General features: G+C 51.2%; 1 protein-coding gene across 1 annotated transcript; it reads left to right on the top strand.

Moving 5' to 3' along the window:
• Positions 1–652: 652 nt before the first annotated feature.
• Positions 653–19,311, top strand: Tie1 (tyrosine kinase with immunoglobulin-like and EGF-like domains 1). Its single transcript, NM_011587.2, has 23 exons — positions 653–854; positions 3,817–4,125; positions 4,205–4,315; positions 5,730–5,885; positions 6,023–6,154; positions 6,286–6,426; positions 6,627–6,755; positions 7,710–7,855; positions 8,102–8,246; positions 9,933–10,091; positions 10,263–10,400; positions 10,599–10,889; positions 11,350–11,640; positions 11,914–12,104; positions 14,232–14,442; positions 14,581–14,691; positions 14,888–15,078; positions 16,089–16,202; positions 16,322–16,392; positions 17,494–17,534; positions 17,614–17,710; positions 17,831–17,930; positions 18,910–19,311. The coding sequence occupies exons 1-23, from the start codon at positions 797–799 to the stop codon at positions 18,979–18,981; spliced, it is 3,405 nt and encodes a 1,134-aa protein (NP_035717.2). The 5' UTR covers positions 653–796; the 3' UTR covers positions 18,982–19,311.
• Positions 19,312–24,955: the final 5,644 nt, after the last annotated feature.

The following is a 24,955-nucleotide window of genomic DNA, read 5'->3' as shown; positions in this document are numbered from 1 at the left end:
ACCACTCTGAACGCGCCCGATCTCGGAAGACATGCAACTCAAATGTAAATACAGTAGAATATTACTTAGGTAGAAACTCCTGGTGATTTTAAAAGATTGGAAAAGAATATGAGGAAGAGTTGAATAATGCAAATTCTAGTGTGTGTGCTACCGAAGTGAACACTTAATGCACAGTCTACAGACTAGGACATTTTATCGTGTGTTGTAAAATTGGGTAGAAACTTGTGTTTGTGAAAACTGAGCATTAAAACCTTACAGAGACCGTTTCTTGTTTACTTTTGAAAAAAAAAAGAGTCACGTGAGCCTCATTTTGTATTTGTGTGTGTGTGTGTGTGTGTGTCTCCCCTCCTCCCAGCGTGTGTGTGCTGGGAGGAGGGGAGACCCCAGAACAATGTCCTGCCTCCAAACCTTCTCAATAGGCGGAAGCCACTGGCTTCCTCCCTTTCCTGTCTCCCGTGCTCCAGCAATGCAGATGGAAGGGACCGAAGGGATGGGAGAGAGAGCCCAACCATCCCCAGATCTGTCCTTGTCACAACCTGCCTCCCACCTCTAATGCCCCCCCTTCCAGAGACTTCCAGGCCACACCCATCCCGGGCTTGTGGGGGCTGGACACGGGAGGACTACAGGCGACAACTCTTCCCACCCTCTCTCCCTGCCACCCCTCCTACCCTAACCATCATTTCCTCTTCCTCCCCAGCACCGAGGTGCACTGAGCTGGACAGGCTGAACACTCAGACCCACAGCAACTGACCCCGGGCCCAGCTGGCCTTGGCTGGCCCAGGGCAGCTTCCAGAGTATGGTCTGGTGGGGATCCTCTTTGCTGCTCCCCACTCTTTTCTTGGCCTCTCATGTTGGTAAGTCTTCCCTGGAGTGAGCAGAGCTCCTCCCTGACTCTTGATTTCAAGGCCTTAATTCCAGCCCCCGACCCCCAAGAAACCCTAGCCTAGCCTAGCAATAGACCTCACAATATGGTGGTGAGCATGGGTTGGGGGAAGGGAAATAGAGAGTTATTGTTTAATGAGTGTAGCATTTCAGTTAGGGTGTGGTGGTGGACTTCTTTAATCCCAGCACTTGGAAGGCCAGCCTAGACTACACAGAGGACTCCATGTTAGCCCCATAAAGACTTATGGAGACCTTACGTCAAAAACAAAAACAAGAGCTGTGGAAATGGGTGGTGATGTTCACATGAGGTTATGAATGCATTTATTAACACTGAATTGACTGTTTACAAGTGGTTCTAACGGTAGATTCTAGGGTATGTGTATTTTAACACAACTTAAAAATTGCAGGGACAAGCAGAAACTGACATCATCATCATCATCGTCGTCGTCATAGCGTCATGACGATTTTGATCCACCAAGAATGAGGTCAGGGTGGGGAAAACTCAGGCAGGTGCTAGGAATCACTGCCTGGAGGGGGGAGAGGTGAGTAGGGGCAGAAGTCAGCCATCAACTTGGACCTCACGAGTAACTGTGTTGGGCTTAATCAATAATTCATTGGACAGACAAGCATGGTGGCTTTAACTCCAGTACTCAGGAGGCAAAAGCAGGTAGATCTCTGAGGTTCGAAGCCAGCCTGGTCTACATAGCAAGTCCCAGGACAGCCAGAACTACATAGAGAGACCCAGTCTCAAAATAATAACAATAATAATAATAATAAAATTTATTTAGCACCAATGATGTTCCATTAGTTGAGAATATGGCAACACCTAAACCTATCATATGACAACTAAATGATGCTGGGCTCCCAAAGGTTGATACGTTTGTTGTTTAAATGGAGCTGTGTGTACAGAGGGCATGGAGAAGCTTCTGAATGCTGGTGGCAGGTCCTTTCAGTCTGCTGACCAGAGAACTAGAAGTCAGAGGCTGCCTTTGAGTGGTTCTGTCTGGTGGGAAACACAGGCCAGGAATGAGGGCCAGACAGAAGCAGACATCAAGAGCTTTTGAGAAGCACTGAGAAGAGAGTCAGCTTACTCTGCCACAGGACCAGAAAAGTCATGAAGGGTTTCCCTAAGAGAGGTAGTCAACAGAGTAGCAAGTGCAAGCTTGGGAGGTATGGAAGCCCATAAGAAAAAACTGTAGGCCAGGCAGTGGTAGTGCACGCCTTTAATCCTAGCACTTGGGCAGCAAAGGCAGGCGGATTTCTGAGTTCAAGGCCAGCCTGGTCTACAGAGTGAGTTCCAGGACAGCCAAGGCTACACAGACAGGGCTATACAGAGAAACTCTGTCTCAAGAGAAAAAAAAAAGAAAAAAAAGAAAAAGAAAGAAAAGAAAAGAAAAGAAAAGAAAAGAAAGACGAGAAAAAGAAAAAAAGAAAAGAAAAAGAAAAACCTGCAGAAGTATGTGCCAGCAGACTGGAAGCTAAGGGAAGAGGAGCCTGGGCTTGGACAACCTGGCTCTGCTCCCTTCTAACTGTATGACCTTAGGCAAGTTTTGAGCTTTTGCTCCCTGGTTATAAAACCATCATCCTGGAAGAGGATAACACTCACCTCCCAGGACAGTGTGGTCCTGAAAGGACGAGAGCATCACTAAAGGGCCCCGGCACATAATTGACATCCAATAAACATTAATTATTATGACAGCAGGAACACAAGATGACTCTGAAGTTAGTGTCTCAGGTAATGGGTGTTATCCTTTGACTCAGAAAGCTTGGGAGAGGTGAGGGTGTAGCTTAGGAAACACAGATGCAAATGCATTGGGAGCTGAAAGGCCACACCAGAGCTACTGACTCAGGGGTGACAGTTAATGCCGAGGGAGTGGATGAATGTGCTCCGTAGTTATTACAGCAAAGGATGTCAACTTCACTGGAAGCCATGAGGATGCCAGGGAGAAAGGGCATTTGGTGCCCGCGAGGTGGCCAAGAGATGCCAGCTTCTTTGGCTTACGATAGACCGTCAAAAATATGCTAAGTGGCATTTAAATGAATTGATGACCTGACAGCTAACAGGCAGGGAAGGGCCAGGGAAGGAGGGGCCTTGGAAGGTCTGGGGTCACAGGTCTGAAGCAGGCTGATCACATTCTTCTCCTCGGTCTTGCCCACTTCAGGGTACAGATTTTACGCTCCAGTTGCACTAGCCCGGGGCAGCTCCCCTCCCCACACTACAACATTTCTCATACTTGAGCGTAGGGTGGCCTCTCCCTACGCCTGACCTTTCGTTCCTCCTCACCCAAGCACCTTCTAATGAAGTTTGTTATCTGCATCTTTTCCTGTCCCCTTTCCTTCCCCCGCCCCCCTGCTGGTTAGATGTTCCTCCCTCTGAGCCAACACCTCCATCTGGGAGGGATGCCTGTGTCTGGTCCTCCAGCTTCCCAAGGTAGGGCCCAGACCCACCTGTGTCTGTGTCTCTCTGGCCCTAACCGATCTTCAATCCCAGCCAGTCAAATAGTCCTCAATTAGTTAAGCAAGAAAGAGGGTGTGCGTCCTCATGACACTCCAGTCTCAGCGACTCTTCTAACCTGCACCTCCATGATGGGGCAGGGACAGGTGGCTCAGGGATAGCCTTGGTGGGAATGGTTCACACAGGAGTCAGGGCAATGACCTGACACGGACAGAGTAAGGGAAGGAGACAGAAGCGTAGCTCATTCCCTGTCTGGACCAGAGAAGGATGTGTGCTTTTGTTTATGTTTTAGGACGAAGAGGCTTGCAGGTAAAGAGCGAGCACATGTGTAAGGGAAGGGAATGGGCGGAAATCTTTGAAAAAGTGAAGTCTTCTAAGGACACAGTGAAATATTAACACAAGTTACTGTTGGAGTCCCGGGCTCCTGGGGCTGCTGAGCTGGCAGGATCCACCATGGAGTCACTGTTGTTTGGTCCTAGGTGCGTCTGTTGACTTAACATTGCTGGCCAACCTGCGCATCACAGACCCCCAGCGTTTCTTCCTGACCTGCGTGTCTGGTGAGGCCGGAGCAGGGAGGAGCTCGGACCCGCCCCTGCTGCTGGAGAAGGATGATCGCATCGTGCGCACCTTCCCGCCTGGGCAGCCCCTGTACCTGGCACGCAACGGTTCTCACCAGGTCACGCTGAGGGGCTTCTCCAAGCCCTCGGATTTGGTAGGCGTCTTCTCCTGTGTGGGTGGTGCTGGCGCGCGGCGCACTCGAGTTCTCTATGTGCACAACAGCCCAGGGGGTGAGTCTGGCCTACCAGGAGATCGACCACCAGAGGGAGGGCTGTGTTGTAGATCGCTGAACTTACCTCTCATCCACAGCACACCTGTTTCCAGACAAGGTCACACACACGGTGAACAAAGGTGACACTGCTGTGCTTTCTGCCCATGTGCACAAGGAAAAGCAGACTGACGTGATCTGGAAGAACAACGGTGAGGGGCAGTTGGTGGGACAGGGAGACCCATGATGCTGACACCTTAGGTCTTCCATCCATGGCCCACCATATACTTAGTCCACCCTGACCCACCTGCCATCCTTGTGACCAACCTCTAGGGGCTTCCCTCTCATCTGTAGCTCTGAGCCACCCTCCTACTGTACTAAAAGGACCAGGAGCCTGCGGCCAGCTACCTCTATGTGCTATGTTAAGCCCTCATCTTTGACCCTCCCCTAGGAGTTAGCAGGTGCTGTCACATGACTTGCCTAAGAAAAGCAGCAGTCCCCATAGGAAAGAAGAGAGATGGTAACGTGTGCCCAGCACAGGCCAAGGGAAGTCTAACCTCTCTCAAAGACTTGCTTAACTCAGATCCTTGATGTCCAAGGCAGACATATGCTGAAGTCCACAGAGATCTGTGGGTCTCAGCTCTGTGCCTGCCCACTACCCTGTCCTTATCCACTCTGTGGAAGGACTCCTTTTTTTCTTGAGTAGCCCCCAAAATGTCTGCTTCACCCCCACAATCTGCTGGCCGCCTCTTGGATACTTGGCTCCTAAGGGAGGAGATCTTTTTCCTTAGGCAGAGGGAGCTGTAGAAAAGGGAAGGGAGGCCTGAGTCTCTGCAGTTTGTCTGGAGCTCTTATCAAAGACAGGAAGGAACAGGGTTGTATGCCTGACTAACAGTATGGACCCCAGATGAAGAGACTGGGAAAGAGCCCTGAAAGGCAAAGGAGCCAGACAGAGGAAGAAACAACTCGCCAGGAGACAGGCAGGGTTGACAAGAACAAAAGCAGGAGGGTCCGACATACCAGATGTTTCTAGAGGGCAAACAAGCTTTTAGGAATTCGAGAATGTAGGGGTCAGGCAGGGTGTGGTGGGGTACGGGGCTGGAGGATTGAGCAGGGACCAAACTGGTGAAAACAACTGCCAGGGGATTGGTTGTCATTCGGGTGCAATGGAGAGCCTCGAGAGCCTGCAAGAGTACTGGGGTACAGAAGAGTCTATTGTAAAAGCAGCCCCCTGAAGCCAGGCAGTGGTGGTAAATGCCTTTAATCCCAGCACTTGGGAGGCAGAGGCAGGTGGATTTCTGAGTTCGAGGCCAGCCTGATCTACAGAGTGAGTTCCAGGACAGCCAGGGCTACACAGAGAAACCCTGTCTCAACAACAAAAAGCAACCCCCTGTCTGCCCAGAAATAAAAGGCAGAAGAAAAGGGTTGGACTAGGAGCCGATGGGGGAGGAGAAGGTCTTGGTGGCTCAGAGAGCAGGAAGAGGATGTTCTCCTGCTTCCTGGCTTGGATCTGGTGGTGGTCCCAGGTCTGATCACTGTGGGCGGGCCACATTGGTGTGACCACGGCAAAGGGAGGTAACATCAGCCCTTCGTGTGATTGTGAGGGACCCTGATCGTGTTCCCCAGGATCCTACTTCAATACCCTAGACTGGCAAGAGGCCGATGACGGGCGTTTTCAACTGCAGCTCCAAAATGTACAGCCACCATCAAGTGGCATCTACAGTGCCACCTACCTAGAGGCCAGCCCCCTGGGCAGTGCCTTCTTTCGGCTCATCGTGCGAGGTAAGGGGCAGAAGGCAGGGGTGATGTGGGAAGCTGGGACCTGTTTATGTACTTCCTTTGGGTCTCAGGATCCACCAGGGCTCCAGGAGCTGTGGGCAGGTGGGTGAAGGTCAGCTATTGAGAATACTTCCCTCCAGGCTGTGGGGCTGGACGCTGGGGGCCAGGATGTGTCAAGGATTGCCCAGGCTGCCTGCATGGAGGTGTCTGTCATGACCATGATGGCGAATGTGTGTGTCCCCCAGGATTCACTGGCACCCGCTGTGAGCAGGGTAAGTGAAAAAGCTAGGACCTAGGCAGGAGAGGGTGCCTGGTCCGGAGAAGATTCTGAAACCATGGAGATGAAGCTTAGCATGTGAGGCCCGGAGGTGAGGAGCCTGTGTACCACACACCTTATTTTCAGCCTGCAGGGAGGGTCGTTTTGGACAGAGCTGTCAGGAACAGTGCCCAGGCACAGCAGGTTGTAGAGGTCTCACCTTCTGCCTCCCGGATCCCTATGGCTGTTCCTGTGGATCTGGCTGGAGAGGAAGCCAGTGCCAGGAAGGTATGGACTAAGCCACCTCCTGTGGGCAATAAGAGTGCCAGACCCTTCACTCTGACCCTGACTTGAAGACCAAACCCTCCAATCCCCTGACCACCACCACCACCACCACCACTACGCCAGCCAGTTGGATAGGCTTGTGCCTCATCTGTACTCTGCTAGGCCTGACCTATCCTCTGTAACTATATTGCTTCTATTCCTAGCATGTGCACCTGGTCATTTTGGGGCTGATTGTCGCCTCCAGTGCCAGTGTCAAAATGGTGGCACTTGTGACCGGTTCAGCGGCTGCGTCTGCCCCTCTGGGTGGCATGGAGTCCACTGTGAAAAGTCAGGTATATGCCGTTGAGACCCCCCCTCAAGACAGGTGATCTTTCATCAAGACATTGCTGCCCAAGTCCTTCCCTCAGGGAGTTCACCATTCAGGCACCCACACTGTGAATGCAAGCAGCCTAGGGTGACCCTGATCAGTGTGAGAGTCTTTGGAGAGGAGTCAAGATCTGAAATTGAATGTGGAAGACACAAGAGAGATGACTGGGGAAGAATGTGGAGAAAGTGCAGAGAGTTGAGACTCTGCTTGTATCCTGGGACAATAACATAGGGGCTAGGGGAAAGGTCAGCAGGGGTCATGTGATGACTTTAAATATAGGGCAAGGGGTTGCTGCTTAAATGTGAGCAGCTGAATAGAAATTGCTGAGGAGTGTGTGCTGGTCAGACTTGTATTTGAAGAAGAGTCTGCATGGAGTACAGAAGCCAGGGGGTAGGAGGTGAAGGAATTGACAGACGTAATGTCTCGAATCTACAATCTTAGCACTCAAGAGACTGAGGCAAGAGACTTGTCTGGAGTTCAAGGCCAGCCTGGGCTAGCCTAGGCTATAGTGTGAGACAGTCTCTCTCTCTCTCTCTCTCTCTTTCTCTCTCTCTCTCTCTCTCACACACACACACACACACACACACACACACACACAGAGGAAGGAGTCTGTTTGGGCTGGCAGAGTGGAGCAGTGAGGGTCTGACTCTGGGTCTTAGAACATTCTGAGAGATGTGATGAGCTGAACCCTAGATGGAAGAGCTGAACCCTAGATCTGACTGGATGTGGGGCACCAGGGCCTGAAGGAACCGTGCAGGACCTTGCTGATTTCAGTTTTAAGTGGCAGGGCAGACAGTAGGACAGACAGTAGGATCTTCACTGAGATGCAGAACACAGGATGGGAGTGGGGGGGCATTTTGGTGGTCATATGGCTGCCCCAGGATTGTTCAAGATGGCTGCCATCTCTTTCTCTCTCTAGACCGGATCCCCCAGATCCTCAGTATGGCCACAGAGGTGGAGTTCAACATAGGGACGATGCCCCGGATCAACTGTGCAGCTGCCGGGAATCCCTTCCCAGTGCGGGGCAGCATGAAACTTCGCAAGCCAGATGGCACCATGCTTTTGGTCAGCGCTGGTTACCCCAACCCACTGTCCACTCCCCCATCTCACCAGCTTGACAGTTCGTTCCTTGGATCCCTAATCCACGGAACTTTTTTATAGGCCCTGCCCACTGCCCTGGCCATGACTTAGATAGGGCAGGCTAACTGGTGAGGGGATGCCATGGGGGGTCTGTGTTCCAGCAATCGTCAGTACCGACTCATACCTGTCTCATGGAGCATACACTCTCTGTTCCCTGTCTCCTTGTCTCAGTCTACCAAAGTCATTGTGGAGCCAGACAGGACCACAGCAGAGTTTGAAGTGCCCAGTTTGACTCTTGGGGACAGTGGGTTCTGGGAATGCCGCGTATCGACTTCTGGTGGCCAAGACAGCCGGCGCTTCAAGGTCAATGTCAAAGGTGAGTGGTGTTCTAAGGTTTGGGGGATAGATGGTACCCAGAGTAGGCTCTACCAAATGCTGCTCGGGCCAGGGATCCCAGTAGGAAAGGCTAGGGCTTCCAAAGACAAAGCTTAGCCCCAGGCTAAGAAGAGGGCTGACCCAAGAGCTCATGGCAGAGCACCAGAACCCTCTCCACCGACAAGGCATCTTTCACTTCATCACTATAAGCCTGGGCACCCCAGTACCCCAAATGTTCCTCATGTTGTCTTGTTTTTATCTCTCCCTCCTTCTCTTCTTTTTTGTTGCTATCTTCTTCTTCCCAATCCCTCGCCATCTCCAGCCCACTTTCCCATCCACCTCTATCTGTTCATTCTTTTGTCAGAGCTTTGGACCCAGCCCTCCACTCACTTTGGATTCCACGCGCTCCTTACAAGTTCTGTCCCCCTTAAGCAAGTCATGGCGCTTCAGTCTCTCGCTGTGTAAAAGGAGGAGGTTAGCACCCACAGGGCCAGGCTGCTAACAAGACTAGATGATGCATTTAAATAGTTATCACAATGACTGATGGGAGGTATGCTCAATGTAACAGACAATTTTTATGTAAAATGACATCTAGTGCCAAGATGCCAGCCCTTCCCTGGCAACACCACATGTGTTCTGTAGTCAGGACCCCTCTCCTGATGCCAGCCTTGCATGGTGAACCTTCAGGAGGCAGGATATCTTCTGGGAAGGTCTGGTCCCAATGTGGAAATTGATGCCCATTGTATACCAGCCACTTCTCCCAGACTCTGGTCCTCTGCCTGAGCCACAGACACTGGGGACTCCTTAGGATCCAAATTGGATCCTCATCTCCCCCAGCTCTGTACCTGCCCCTGACAAATGGCTGCCACCTTACATACCTTCACCTCGCCACCCTGCGTCTTCCACACTCCACACCCCCTTTCCTTTCTCCTGCCTGCCTTTTTTTTTTTTTTTTTAATGCTTTCTGGGAAAGTCAGTCTGGTCTTCTTTTTGGAAGAAGTGAAGGTACCTATTTAGGCATTAATACAATAATCTAGAAAAAAAACCTAAGGCTGGAATAGGGGTGGCGACAGTGGAGGCAGCCAGGCAGAAACACAAATGCTGTTTTAGGGTAGAACTGACTGGTTTGTGGTAGCCTGATCAGACAGACCTAGTTCAAATCCTCCCAGCTGTGTATCCTTAGGCAAATTGCTCAATGTCTCTAAGCCTCGATTTCTTCATTCAAGATAAGAATTAGCAGCTATGCATAAGAAGCATCCACTGGGGAGCAGGTGCCTCATGACTGGCATGTTTTGTCTTAAAAAAAAAATCAACAGGTCGGTGAATGGTGAAGAGGAGGGGCATCGGACACCTAGGCAGTCTCTTGCCTGTGTTCCAGCTTCTCTCTCTACTGGACTCTGCAAGGACAGAGAAATGTTTCCCAACCTCTGTCTGGCCACACCACTCTCTCGCCTAGCATCTTTTGAGATACCTAAGTCCTTATGGCCAAGTCCCTGGGACCCAAGCTACCCAGAGCTTCAGAACGTCCTTCTCTGGGCCATAGCCATCCCAAGTGTCTGTTGAACTTGGTCTCCTCCGACCACGATAGATAATCCCCAGATCTGAATCAAGATATGGAGGTGCTTACTGTCCAAGCCCAGAGTGCTCCCCTCTCCATGAACCCTTACTCACCCCAGTTTTTTGGCAGTACCCCCAGTGCCTTTGACTGCACCTCGACTCCTGGCCAAGCAGAGCCGTCAGCTTGTGGTCTCCCCACTGGTCTCCTTTAGTGGGGATGGACCCATCTCCTCTGTCCGCCTGCACTACCGGCCCCAGGACAGCACGATTGCCTGGTCTGCCATTGTGGGTGAGTGGGGACAGAGTTAGGGGTTGGGGTGCTGTGTAATAGTGAAGGATGGGGTGGGAATGGAAAGGAGGGAGGGAATGGTACAAAAAGAAGAGGGGAGTAAGGGGGAGTGGTGGCTTCAGGACATGCTGGGGACCAAGCATGTGTGGCACACCTCACCACCCTCCCCAGTGGATCCCAGTGAGAATGTGACATTAATGAACCTGAAGCCAAAGACAGGATACAATGTCCGAGTGCAGCTGAGCCGGCCAGGGGAAGGAGGAGAAGGAGGCTGGGGACCTTCTGCCCTTATGACTACTGACTGTCCTGGTGAGAAGCCAAGATAGATACCTTTCTGTTCCCTTGGGGTTTCCTACCATGCCCACTCAGTATGTCTTGGTCCACCTCCAAAGACGACCCCCACCTTTCCCATGGCTTGTTCCAGCCTTGCCCACTGCCGATTATTGGCCCATTTAGTCCCAAGCTCCCATTGGATGGTTTCTGACTCCTCCTGACCTCTGACCGCAGAGCCTTTGCTGCAGCCCTGGCTAGAGAGCTGGCACGTGGAGGGTCCTGACAGGCTCCGTGTGAGCTGGTCTCTACCCTCGGTGCCACTGTCCGGTGATGGTTTCCTGCTGCGCCTGTGGGATGGGGCCCGGGGACAGGAGAGGCGGGAGAACATCTCATTCCCCCAGGCCCGCACTGCCCTCCTGACTGGACTCACGCCGGGCACCCACTACCAGCTGGATGTGCGACTGTATCACTGTACCCTCCTGGGCCCTGCCTCACCCCCTGCGCATGTGCACCTGCCCCCCAGCGGTAGGCCCACTCTGGGAAGGATGGGCTAGGGATGACGGGAGGTTACAAGAGACTGGGTGGACGAGGAGAGCACCCAGGATGAATGGGGAAGATAGAAGATACCAGGAGGACATGGGTCACTTAGAGCATGTGGGGTGAGGATACGTGAGGAAATTGTGACTCGTAAAGAACAGGGCCATTGGGGGCTCAGGGAGCATAAGCTACTGAGAGCATAGAGAGGCCTAGGGATGCAAGGTGACTATGAGAAGTGGGAAACCCTCTTGGGAGGGTTCCCATATGGGAGGTGGAGGTACCTTGGGGATGGAGATGAGTCCAGTTAGGGGCAACGAGGAGGAAGGAAGCACAAGGCTCCTATGCTAGGATCCACAAAGCAAATTATACTCTAGAGTGACTGTGACTGACCCCACAGCTCTATAACCCCATCCAATCTACCCCTTCCTCCCCCTTCCCATCTCCCCAGGGCCTCCAGCTCCCCGCCACCTCCATGCCCAGGCCCTCTCAGACTCTGAGATTCAACTCATGTGGCAGCATCCCGAGGCTCCGTCTGGGCCTATATCCAAGTACATCGTGGAGATTCAGGTGGCCGGGGGCTCAGGAGACCCACAGTGGATGGATGTAGACAGGCCCGAGGAGACAAGCATCATTGTTCGTGGCCTCAATGCTAGCACACGATATCTTTTCCGTGTGCGGGCCAGTGTGCAGGGTCTTGGCGACTGGAGCAATACAGTAGAAGAGGCCACTCTGGGCAATGGTGAGAGGATGGGGACTGTTCATTCCTAGGCCCCCAGGATTGTACTCTGCATGTGCCCTTCCACCTTACCCCCAACCATGGAGCTTCTTAGCAAGTAACATAAGCCTGGCTTTCCTACCTTGGAATTCCTTCCCCGCTGAGCTTTAGTCATCCATGAGGCCTCCCCATAGTGTGATACCAGGATGTCCAAACTTTCCCTCTGTGGGATCTCATGGTGGCCTCTGGGTTCCCTGACCCAGGTCATCTCCACAATCTGTCCCTCCCTGTGTCTAGGGCTGCAGAGTGAGGGCCCAGTCCGAGAAAGCCGGGCAGCTGAAGAAGGCCTGGATCAGCAGCTGGTCCTGGCTGTGGTAGGTTCCGTCTCTGCCACCTGCCTCACCATCCTGGCTGCCCTTTTAGCCTTGGTGTGTATCCGAAGAAGCTGCCTACATCGGAGACGCACCTTCACTTACCAGTCAGGATCGGTCAGTGTCCCATACCCACGGGGTAAATGGTTCTGTCTATTGTGTGTGATTGTATCCACATACATGCAAGTATATACATATATGCAAACGCCCGTGCATGACACAAGTTTTTTTTTTGTTTGTTTGTTTGTTTGGTTTTTTGAGACAGGGTTTCTCTGTGTAGCCCTGGTTGTCCTGGAACTTACAGACTATATTCATAAAGATTCCAGGGCCGGGCAGTGGTGGTGCACGCCTTTAATCCCAGCATTTGGGAGGCAGAGGCAGACGGATTTATGCGTTCGAGGCCAGCCTGGTCTACAGAGTGAGTTCCAGGACAGCCAGGACTACACAGGGAAACTCTGTATCGAAAAAATCAAAAAACCAGACCAAAAAAAAAAAAAAAAGATTCCAGGGCCTCTCTGGGAAACTGTCCTCCTGAGCTTAGCTGTGCTTCTCAAGGGGCAACAGTGTGTGGCCACACTGTTCACATAACTGCCTTTGACCCTCTAGAAGTATACAAGGCCTGCAGCCTCACCTGGGCTCCCATAGGAGAGAGGTTCACTCTATAAACTTTTCTGGCTTCTTAGGCTTCTTACAGGCTATGCCTCTGCCCTCAGGCCTATACAGACACGGGGTGGGGAAGGGGTACTGATACTCTCAGGAATCCAGACTCACCCTGTCTTGTCATGTTCACCCCTCCAATTGTTCCTGTCTCTTCTGAGAACTCCCCTCTCTTGTCACTTAGAATCAGAACTCTGGCCTTGGGCTTTTGCTATTTAAAGCCACTTAAGAGAAATTCAGAGCACCAGCAACAATGTCAGAAAGGAAGGAAGAAACAACACTTCTCCCTCTCCTCCTCCCTCTCCCTCTCCCCCTCCAGCCTCCCCACCCCTTCCACCCCCACCCCCATAGCGCTAACTCTTGTATAGAAAGTCCAGTGATCAAGGCTGGTGTCTGCTGTGCCTTTAAAAATCCCATCCAGAGTCCAGAGACTCAACTGACTTCTTTGTCTGAACTCTGTTGATCTTGCCTCCGAGGTCAGTGCACGCACAAAGCCATCACCGCCATGGGAGGCGGGGAGAGGATATCACTGCCAGATGCTGAAGCAAGGCAGGGAGAAAACGGCCTTTAAAGTGCGTCTGTTCATTACCTATATCCATCCGTATAGGCGCTCTTGCACACAGCTATCCATGCTCATGTGTGTGCCGTGTAGTGGGGCAGAAGTGCATCCCATGTATGCACGCATGTATCCCTGTGCTGGCACGCCTTCAGGCCCTCCTGTGTCTGTATGTGTGTCTCTGAATGGATGAAACTGTATGTGATGCAGCCACAGAACATACATGTGTGTTCTGTGTATACTTCAGCTGCACATGCTCCAAATGAACCCATGTGACCTGTGTCCCCAGCACTTACACATCAAGCTAGTCACCAGTTCACTTAGGGAGTCCACTGCACAGACCATCTGGACCTCGCTCCGGGTTCTCCAATTGCAACTCCTCCCATCAGTCCTGCCCAGGGTACCTCTGTTCAGTAGAGGGAGTTGGACACTCCTCTTTGTTATGGTCCTTGAATCCTGACCTGGGCTAAGAACTGTGTCTATACGCCAAGTAGAGGAACAGGGAGCATTGCTGCTTCTGCTACTGTGAAGAAGAAAAATCTGTCTACCAGCTTCCAGCAGCTCAGGGCTTAGCACATAATGAACGTTCAAGAAATTCACCCACTGTGGCATGAGTAAATGAATTAATGGAGCCTGGCTGTGGGGTTGGTACAAAGACAGGAAGCTTACTTTTCCCATCACACCTCATTTCAATTCTTTGCTTAAATATTAGAATTTTTTTTTTAGTCCATTGATCTATCCATGATTTGGCAACTTACCCATGAACCTGGGCTCCACCTTGCAGCAAACCCCACCCACTGCCCCACTGCCCCCCTGTCCCCGAATGATGCCCTCTGCATTTGTTTTCTTAACCACTTGTCCACCTGAAATATACCTGTGGCTGTCACCTGTGTCACCCACCAGGGTGCCCTCTGTCTGGCTCTGACTATCTGTCTAACCACTGGTCCCTCTCTCTGCATGCTTCTTTGCTCCTCCGTTTGCCCCCACATCCCTTGTGTGGACTGGCTGCCTTTTCATCCCGTCTCCCAAAGGGTGAAGAGACCATCCTGCAGTTCAGCTCAGGGACCTTGACCTTGACCCGGCGACCGAAGCCACAGCCTGAGCCCTTGAGTTACCCCGTGCTGGAGTGGGAGGACATCACCTTTGAGGACCTCATAGGGGAGGGCAACTTTGGCCAAGTGATCCGGGCCATGATCAAGAAGGACGGGCTCAAGATGAACGCAGCCATCAAGATGCTAAAAGGTCCTTGGTCATGACTCCAGAGCCCCGTTCCTTGCTCTCTCTTTATCCTACATATACCAGGCCCTACCTAGCTCTCCCAGCAACTGACCCCTCCCAGAGTGGTCCCTGGCAAAAATTGACACTGACTTCTTTACACAGAGTATGCGTCTGAAAATGACCATCGAGACTTTGCAGGTGAACTAGAAGTTCTGTGCAAACTAGGACACCACCCCAATATTATCAACCTCTTGGGGGCCTGTGAGAACCGAGGTGAGCCCTGAGTTCATTTGCTATTCCTTCTGGACCTCTGGCATCAGATAGCACCCGTGTCACATAATTGGCTTTCGAGGATCCCTACATTCCCTTGTCATCACAGGATTCTCCTGCACGCTGCAGCCTGTCTCTTACCATCGGGTACTGCTCATGGCCTGTGTATACACTGTCCCACTGTCTCCTTACCTCCCAGGCTACTTGTATATTGCTATCGAATACGCCCCCTATGGAAACCTACTGGACTTCCTGAGAAAGAGCAGGGTCCTGGAGACTGATCCAGCTTTTGCTCGAGAGCATGGGACGGCCTCCACACTCAGCTCTCGGCAGCTGCTGCGCTTTGCCAGTGATGCAGCCAACGGCATGCAGTACCTTAGTGAGAAGCAGGTGTGCGTGTGTGCACGTGTGTACCAGTAGGGAGCGGGGAGGCCACTGCATATACCTGCTTGCGTTGTCATTACTCAGGCTCTAATCAGGTATGGGAGGTACGGACAGTGAGAAGGAAGGACACAACCATAGGTGCTGGCCCTGGTGCCTAGTGACTGTAAATGCTACAAGGAGGGAGAAGCAGGTAGGAGGCAGATGGGGAGAAGATGATGGATTTGAAGTCTCTGTGGGACATCCTAGGTGGAGGTGTGCAAGTTGTGGGTACCAAGCTAGCACTCAGAAGACAGGCCTGGGCTGGAGCCGGTGTTGGGGCTGCCATGGCAGCACAGTGACTGCAGCATCCAGCAGGGAGAACATGAAGACCTACTGAAGAGGGTGCGGTGGGAGTCCGAGCATGATGGGGGTGGGGAGAGGACGGCTGCTGGAGGGACACTGTGGCCTGAATGAAGGCATTTTATAGGCAGCAGAGTTTGAGTCTTTGGAAGGAGAGAGAACATGGAAGTCACTTATGCACTTTCATCAGTAAGGAAGAGGGGACAAGACAGTGGGGAAATGGGACAGAGGACATCGAAAGAGGAAAGGTCACATGGGGCAGTGGCAGGTGCCTGTGATCCCAGCTCTTGAGAGATAAAGGCGAATGGGTTGAGAGTTCAAGGCCAACCTGGGCTACTTAGTAAGTTCCAGACTAGCTAAGACTCACAGTGAGATTCTATTTCAAAAGATGAGGGTAGAAAGTGGAAGGAGAGAGAAAGAGAAGAAAACAAGAGGGAGAAGAAGAAGCAGCAGGCAGCAAATGAATCATCCCCATCCCAGAAAGAGGGGTACGACCTGAACTTGTGTCCCAAGTCAGGGGAAAGACTGGGTGAGAGCCAGCAGTGACTTTTCTCGGACCTTAGTCAGCTGAGCCATGTCTGAGGCATATGTGGGTGGGAAGAGGCAGGGGCTGCTACTGGTCCCGTGCACCAGGGCCCTTCGTCCCTCCCTTCCCTGACTTCTGACATTGCCTGCAGTTCATTCACAGGGACCTGGCTGCCCGAAATGTGCTGGTCGGAGAGAACCTGGCCTCCAAGATTGCAGACTTTGGCCTTTCTCGAGGGGAGGAGGTGTATGTGAAGAAGACAATGGCAAGTGTCCTTCAGTGTCATTTAGGCTTCTCCACTCAGAGCTCACACCCAGACCTGCCCCTCAAGCCCCTCAGAAAGCCCTTTCTTTCATCCCGGCCCTTAGACCCTTTCCTTCACAGGGCCGTCTCCCTGTGCGTTGGATGGCCATTGAGTCCCTCAACTACAGCGTCTATACCACCAAGAGTGATGTGTGAGTATGGGAGGGCGGGTGCTGAGCGCTTGGTCCTCAGGACGCACTCGCGCGCGCACACACATACACACACCATGACCATGTTAGCACACTTCCCCTATCTCCAGGGATGTCCATCTCAGCCAGCCCTGTCTCCTGAGCCGCTGTTCCTGGCCCTGAGCGCTTGGACTGCCCTCTGACCACCACCCTCTGACTGTTTCTATCCCAAGACTCCCTAGAGTCCCCTTCCACCAGAACTCCCTGCCCTGGCCTTAGGCCTGGCATGCCTCTTCCCATGCAGGATGCACAGAACAAGAGAGCTGTAAAGCCAGAATTTGGATCTTTTTCTTAGCTCTGTGACCTTGGCACAACAGCTAACCTTTCAGTCCTCAGTGTTTCCACCTGTAAAATAGTAAAATGGTAAAGCCCAAATCACAGAGCTGTTGTGAGTTAGGTAATCAGTGCTCAGACCATAGCAAGTGCTCAGTAAAAATGTCAGCCAAAAATATTCTCAGTACGGGGCTAGAGGTGGCCCTGTAGTTAAGAGCAATGGGTACTTTTCCAGAGGAACTGAGTTCAAACTCAGGACCCATGTGGTGGCGCACAACTGTCTATAACTCCAACTCCAGGGGATACAGCACCTGCTTCAGAATTCTGTGTGCACCAGAGGTGCACATGTTGTGCATATTCATGCACACAGACAAAAACCTCATTCCTGAAACTAAACTTAAAAATACTAAAAAGAAAAGAGAGAAAAATTCTTTAAAATGTTAGTTGTGAAGACTGGGGAGATGGCTCAGCCGGCAGAGCGCCTGCTCTGAAAGCATGATGGCTCAAAGTCAGATCCAGAGAGAGAGAGAGAGAGAGAAACAGAGAGAGAGAGAGAAACAGAGAGAGAGAAACAGAGAGAAGAGGGGGAGAAAGAAATACACAAAACGTTACTGTAGTTAGTTGAGTCTGGGGACCAAGACCTGTGAAAGGGCTTCAGTAGAATGGGGACAGTAGCTGGGCAAAGCTAGATGCTAGGAGAGACACACGAGGGGCTGGGCGTGGCTACACAGTCGCTTAGGTAGACATTAAACTGTCTCCCAGGAAGTAACTGAGTGCATCTTCTCATTTCAGCTGGTCCTTTGGGGTCCTCCTCTGGGAGATAGTGAGCCTTGGTAAGCCCACACCCAGTTCTCCAGGGCATTCCCCCTTACCGTGGGGCCTTGGACTGAGGGGACCTTGTACCTTCTGCAGGAGGCACGCCCTACTGTGGCATGACCTGTGCTGAGCTCTACGAGAAGCTGCCTCAAGGCTATCGCATGGAGCAGCCTCGAAACTGCGATGACGAAGTGTGAGTTCACTTCCCTTGGAGCTCTGGGAACTCACCTCTGAGATGTAGCCTCCGCTCTGAAGGCATGACCTTTCCCCCAGTCAGCCCTTCGCCTCACAGCACCCCTACTCCCGCCCACAGGTACGAGCTGATGCGGCAGTGCTGGCGGGATCGGCCCTATGAGCGCCCCCCCTTTGCTCAGATCGCACTACAGTTGGGCCGCATGCTGGAAGCCAGGAAGGTAAGAGGCTGGGGGCGGGGGGGGGGGGGATGGGCATCGTCCAAGCTCCCAGGGGGCACCATCTCATAGACGCCACACATGAGGCCACTGTGTCTCCCAGCCTCACCACACTGTTACCCAAACTCCCTCTGGCTGGAGCTGTCACCACAGCTGGGTTGGCCTTAAAATGCAGCCCGTGCTGGGTTCTCACACTGGGACCACATATAGTCTTCCAGAGAAGTTACTATCAACAGCAAATCCCTCCCCTAAATTCCAAACTCCTTGTCTGTCTTCTTCCAAGTCATTAACCCATTCTCTGCTGGTCTAGTGCCAGAGGAAATGCACGAATGGACCCCAAAGGAGGCGTGGCTGAGCAATGCAGGAAGGGCTGAATATATAAGCATAATTAGTGATGCAGTAATCATGAATAAACACAGTAACTGAGTCAAATAACCATGTGAATAGATGGATTACCCAACAGAAATTAAAGAAATATAGCAAAATGCGGAAATCTGAAAATGAGTTTCTTAGCTCGGCAGTGGAGGTACACACCTTTGTACCCAGCACTCGGGAGGCAGAGGCGGGCTCATCTCTGAGTTTAAGGCTAGCCTGGTCTACAGATGGAGCTCCAGGACAGCCAAGGCTACACAGAGAAACCCTGTCTCAAACAAACAAGCAACCCCCCCCCCCAAAAAAAAATAACAGGAAAGAGAAGAGATGGGGAGCTGAGAAGAAAGGGAGGGGAGGGGAGGGAAGGGAGAGGAGGGGAAGGGGAAAACAAAGAATCATATACACAAATGACTGGATAATCAAGAGCAGCCTTATGAATCATGAATACGTGATGGGGGGCGGGGGGGCAGTGTCTCACTACATAGCTTTGGCTAGCCTGGAGCTTGCTTACTGTGTCAGCCAGGCTGGAGCTTGCTGTGCCAGCCAGGCTGGCCTTTAATTCTCAGAGCTCTGCCTGCTTCTGCTCCACCAAAACTTGCTCTTCCCACAGGCCTACGTGAACATGTCGCTGTTTGAGAACTTCACCTATGCGGGCATCGATGCCACAGCTGAGGAGGCCTAGGCTGCCCCCCACCAGCCCCTGGCTCTGCTGGCCGGAGCAAATTGCTTCCACCTGTGACTTTGGACCCTTCTCACCTCTGACCCAAGCTGTCTCAAGAAAGTCTTTAATTTAAAGGAGGAAAGAAAAGATCCAGGAAAAGGGGGGGAGGGGGGAGGGAAACAGGCATCCCCTTTCTTGCCAGCTGTTCCCATAGCTACCCTTCCTCTCTGCGGCTCCCCAAACCCAAACCCCACTTCTGATCCTCCACCTAAAGCAGCATGCATGTTACTAACACCCTGTTTAGCCCCCGACTCTCTGCTTATACTCAGAAAAATAAATGCTCGGAACAGCTGTATGGGTGTGTCTGCACTTACAGACCGTCTGTCCAAGGTGGGAGTTAGTCCCGCCAGCAAACCCTGGACTTGTGAGGAACTGAGCCATCAAAGGAAAAGCAAGTCAGAGAGGCCACACATCACAGGGAGTGTGGGTGGGGATGAGGGTTGGGACTCCCTTTCAGCTAGGAAGGGAGCACCTCCCCCAACACCAGTCTAAAGGAATCTACCTCATTTGGCTGAAGATGGAGGGGACTCTGCCTCCCTCCTTTTAGGCCAGCTAGCTGGCTGTAAGATGGTGACTTGCCAGGGAAGGGCTTCCTAGAAACCAAGATCGAGCAGGATCCTCCTAGTCCAGCCACCATCGCTCTGGGGCAGAGTGTCACTTCAAGCTCAAGTGGCCTTCAGCCAATCCTGGCATAGACTGTGTTGGGGCAGAGCAGACTCTGAGGCTGTGGTGACTCCCAGGAGATGCCGGGAGACAGCCTAGAGAGGAGGCTGGGAAGCAGGAAGGGGACCAAAGAGAAACTGTCACGTGATGGGACTAGAGGTGGGGACTGGTAACGTGTGTATGTGGCCAAAGGGTCCTCCGGAATACCTAGTACCCTGACAGAAGGGCAGGGTTAGGCAGTGCTCTGCGACAGAGGACCCATGACCCTCTTCTGGCCTCCACAGAAATTTATACATACATAACACACACACACACACACACACCTTTTAAAAAAATAAAATATATCTTTTTTAAAAAAGTTGTCCAAGGCTGGGGATGTAGTTCAGTTAACAGAGTACTACCCTAGTGTGCACAAAGCCCTGGGTCCAATTCCCAGAACTGTAGAAACTGGGCATAATATTATAGGCCTGCAATCTGAGTACTGGGGGGAAAATGGCAAGAGAGTCAGAAGTTTAGGGTCAGCCTGGTCAGAGGTCAGCCTGGACTTCATGAAACCCTGCCTAAAATAAAAATAAAAGTAATTAGCTCTATGTCAGATGTGAACTTGGTGAAGGTCTTCTCCAAATCTGTAGGCTTCTGTTTTGTCCTATTGGTGATGTCCCTAGCCTTACAGATGCGTTTCAGTTTCATGAGGTCCCATCTACAGATTGTTATTCTTAGTGCCGGTGCTAGCAGTGTTCTGTCCAGGAAGTTGTCGCCTGTGCCAATATATTGTAGGCTATTGCCCACTTCCTATTCTATTAGGTTCAGTGTATCTGATTTTATGTTGAGGTCTTTGATCCACTTGGACTTGAGTTTTAAGTGAGATAACCCAGACCCAGAAAGACAAACATGCTACCTACCTACTTTTACATGGAGGTTAGCTGTCAAGTAAAGGACAATCATGCTACAATGTGCAGACCAAGACAGCTAAGTAACAAGGAGGGCTCAAGTGGATCTCCCTGAGAAGGGGAACTAGAATAGATTTTGCAGGTGGGCTGGAGGCAGGGAGGGATGGGTACAGGAGGGATCAGGTGAAGGGGTGGGGAGGGAGGGACAGACGACAGGAGCTGGGGTCGGGGGCTTTGGGGAGGCAATGTAGAAACCTAGTGCATGGAAATGTCCTGGAATCTATAAGAGTGACCCTAGCAAAGTCTCCAACAGCGGGTGATACAGAGCCCGAACTGGCCGTCTTCTATAGCCAGGCAAGGCTCCTAGCAGTGGAGCTGGGACATCAGCCCGGCCACAAAACCTTCGACCTACAATCTGTCCTGTCTGCTTGATGTGCTGGGTGATGGTGGCACAGGACTTGTAGGAGTGGCCAGCCAATGACTTGTCACACTTGAGGTCCATGCCTGACACTGCCTGGATGCCCAGGAACCAGAGTCAGGACAGCCCAGAGACTCAGGATAGAACCAAACAGGACTGGTGGGGGGAGGGGAGGCCAAGGAGATGACTCCTAATGATATTCTGCTCGATTCATAGACCAGTGCCTAGCCCAGTCACTCATCAAAGAGGCATCATCCAGCAACGGATGGGAACAGACGCAGAGACCCACAGCTAAACACTAGGTGAAGCCAGGGAATCCCACGGAAGAGGGGGAGGAAGGATTGTAGGAGTCAGAGGGGTCAAGGACACTACAAAGAACACGGCCCACAGTATCAACTAAGCAGGGCTTACGGAGGCTGAAGGGACAAACAGATTTTGTATAAATCTGAGCTAGGACCTCTACATATATCTTATGATTGTGTGCCTGGGTGCTCTTGTGGGACTCCCAACAGCGGGAGTGTGGGGTCTCTGACTCTTTTGCTTTTGCCTGCACTTGGGACCCTTTTCCTCCTACTCGGTTGCCTCGTCCAGCTTTGATATAAGGGTTTGTGCCTAGTCATATTGTATCTTGTTATGCTGTGTTTGATTGATATCCCTGGGAGGCCTGCTGGGGGGAGTGGAGGGGGGAGTTGAGGTCAAGATGTAACGTATGAGAGAAGAATAAATAAAATAATTTTAAAGTCACCTGTAGACGAGAATGTCCTTGACAGGTAAACAGACATGTAAACACAATAAAATCCAGAGGTGGGCAGTCCATGCTGTAAGGGGACCTGGACTGTATGGGGACAAGAGGAGGTATCAGGGAAGCTTTTCCTGCAAGAGTAATGTTTTAATTTGGTCACAGAAGAAAGCAAGAGTTCCCTGGAAAAAAGAGATCTTAGCACCAGTGTCCGATGTGTTCAGGATGAGAGCACAGCGTGATAAGGCTGGAACAAAGAAACTGTTCTTTCATGAACATCATGACAGAGTCCAGGCCAGCCTGAGCCTTAGAGGTAGTCTTAATGCATGGGTCATTAATAAAAGCAGCTGTGGGGAAAAAAAAAAAGAATGGAAAGAGAAAAGAGGGCTGGTGAGATGGCTCAGAGGACCTAAATTCACATTCCCAACACCAACACGGCAGCTCATAGCCACTTATAATTCCAGTTCCAGGGAATTCAATTCCCTCTTATGGTCTCTGTGAAGCACCCCCACACACATGACTTACACACACATGCACATAAGACTAAAAAAAAAAATCAATTCAGGGAATTCAATTCCCTCTTATGGTCTCTGTGAAGCACCCCCACACACATGACTTACACACACATGCACATAAGACTAAAAAAAAAAAATCAATCTTTAAGAGCTGTCAGTAAGTGTGTGTCTGGATCAGATTTGTATTTTATTCATTTTATTATTATTATTGGGTGTGCACACGATATGTGTGTGGGCAAGTGTGCCACGGTGAGTATGTGAGGGTCAGAGAGCCATCTGTGGAGTTTGTTCTCTCTTTTCACCTTACATGGGTTCTGAAACTGGGATGTGCAACAAATGCTTTAACCCATTTAGCTACCCACTGGTCCAAAACAGGCATTCCTTGTTTTGGAAGCATCACGCTGGCTCCACTGTGGAGCATGGACTATACAGGGACAGGGTGAAAGTGAAGCGCATGCCTGTCAGATGCAGTGAGCCATTTCCTAGGAAGATATCAAGCACAGGATTATAACAAATAATGTGATCTAATCAGTAATGAAGAAACGTCCCCAAAGGAGTGGGGGTGGGGCGTTCTTCTCAGGATTCCCAGCCTCGTTTTTTTAAAGTACCTCTGATTAACAATCTGGAAGACAGGTAATATTGGTATCTGATGAGATTTCCCAAGTGATCCACAGACCTAACACCTCTGTCTGGGTCCCAGTTGATGAGATTTCCCAGGTGATCTGCAGACCTAATACCCCTATCTCAGTTGCTTGTTTCATAGAAATGGACAAATACAGCCTAGAGTCCATGTGGAACTGCAAGAAATCCAGAATGGCCAAAACAATAAGGAGGATCAACATTGGTAGGTTCACTTTTTCTGATTTCAAAACTTACCACAAAGCAACAAAACCCAAGACAATGTGGTACCAATACAGGGGCAGGCAGGGTACGAAGCTAAGAGTCCAGGGAGCTTGCTACACAATTGTGAGGACCTGAGTTCAATACTCAGTAGCCACATAAAAGCCCAGGTGTGATGGTGTTTGCCCATAACCCGAATGCTGGAGAGGCAGGGACAGGATGATCTCTGGGACTTGATGGCCATCGGGCTAGTCTTGTTGAAGAACACTAGGTCTATCCAATTAGAGAGTCTGTCTCAAAAATAAGGTAGAGACGACCAATCAGGCGACTTAATGGGTAAAGGCTCCTGCCACCAATGCCTGGCAACCTGAAATCAACGCCTAGGTCTCACTCAGTGGAGAGAAACGACTCCCAAATTTCTACACGCACACAGTGGCACACAGTGCATACACACACACACACACACACCACAAACAAATAAGTATTTAAATAAACGTAATTACAAAGAAGTTAAAGAGTGAAGGCAAGATCAGCGCAAGCCTACTGCAAGTGTGCAGGTGACATGATAGCGTGGAGATGATGAGCCAGAAGCAGCAGCTATGGAGGGGGAAGGGGAGGGACTGGTCATGGGAGTGGGAGCAAAGGGAAGAGTTTAGGATTCTTGCAAACTTCTGTCTCTATGATTGGTTCAATGTCTACCACTAAAAGAATGAAAATAGGGTGCTGGAGAGATGGCTCAGTGGTTAAGAGCACTGACTGCTCTTCCAGAGGACCTGAGTTTAATTCCCAGCAACCACATGGTGCCTCACAATCATCTGTAATGGGATCTGATGTCTTCTTCTAGTGTGTATGAAGATAACTACAGTATAGTCATATATATATATATAATCTTTTTAAAAAATAAACAAAAACAGAGAATGGTTACATGATGTTTCAATGCCAGATACTATTCCTGGCACTTTGCACACATTAGGTCTTCCTATAATTTAACATCCCTACTAGGTGGGTACTGTCATTTCCCTTATATAGAAGGTTCTCAGAAAGGCTAAGTAGCTTGACTTAATGTCTGACAAGAAGTGGCAAGGCTGTCATTCCAACATGGATGTCCTGGCTCCAGAGTGTCTCTTAGCCACAGTGTAATGCTTCTTTTTCTGGCAGGACAGGAGAGAATTGACGTGAGCAGTCCCTTTACAAATTCAACGTAAGTACACCAAGCCCATAAGTGGCAAGAAGGCACCAGTCTCCAACAGGAGATTCCCACGTCGCCACTGTGGACTGTAAGGACTGCAGCCTCCACTGTGAGCTACAAGCACAGAACTCAGCCATAAATCCTCAGTGTCGCCTACCCCGCCCACTCTAGCTTCACATCTCTCTGCTTCCCTCTTAGCCCTGTTTTCCTTGGACATGGCCTGGGCAGGAGTCGGAGCAAATGACCAGTCCAATGGCGCTCACTTGATTCCACGGAAGCAATGGAAAGAGCTGGAAGAAAAGCCTTATTAGGCAGACTCCCGGGAAAGGCCAAGCTGGAGGGCACCTGGTCAGAGGGGCCTCACCGCAGTCCTGGCGTAAAATATGGGAAGTCACACCACTTTACCCTGAGTCATTCGCTCCCTCTAACCCTCAGGGAAGGGGGTGATTTCCTGCAAGGCCTTCTGGGCAGCAGTGCAGGCTCCTTCCACCAGGAGTGTATCTCTTATCTCACCCAGGCCTTCTCCCATTAGCAACCCAAAGCTGCTAGAGGGGGGGGGGGCGGGGGGGCGGGGGGGGCGGAGGGGGGCGGGGGGGTGGGGGGGGCGGGGCAATCTCCTTTTTCTTTGGATCTGGGCCTTCAATTCAGAGGCTGGAGGGCGTCTGCCTAAGTAGGGCAACT

Source organism: Mus musculus, chromosome 4 (genome assembly GCF_000001635.26).
Source record: "Mus musculus strain C57BL/6J chromosome 4, GRCm38.p6 C57BL/6J".
Lineage (NCBI taxonomy): Eukaryota > Metazoa > Chordata > Mammalia > Rodentia > Muridae > Mus > Mus musculus.
Note: the sequence above shows the minus strand (reverse complement) of the source record. Positions and strands in the feature narration are given on the sequence as shown.

Bases quoted from the DNA above. Each gene is read 5' to 3' on its own strand.
- Tie1 (NM_011587.2), top strand. From the start codon at position 797: ATGGTCTGGTGGGGATCCTCTTTGCTGCTCCCCACTCTTTTCTTGGCC. The intron at 4,316-5,729 runs GTGAGGGGCAGT...CGTGTTCCCCAG, and splicing joins CGTGATCTGGAAGAACAACG to GATCCTACTTCAATACCCTA. The intron at 10,401-10,598 runs GTGAGAAGCCAA...CTCTGACCGCAG, and splicing joins TATGACTACTGACTGTCCTG to AGCCTTTGCTGCAGCCCTGG.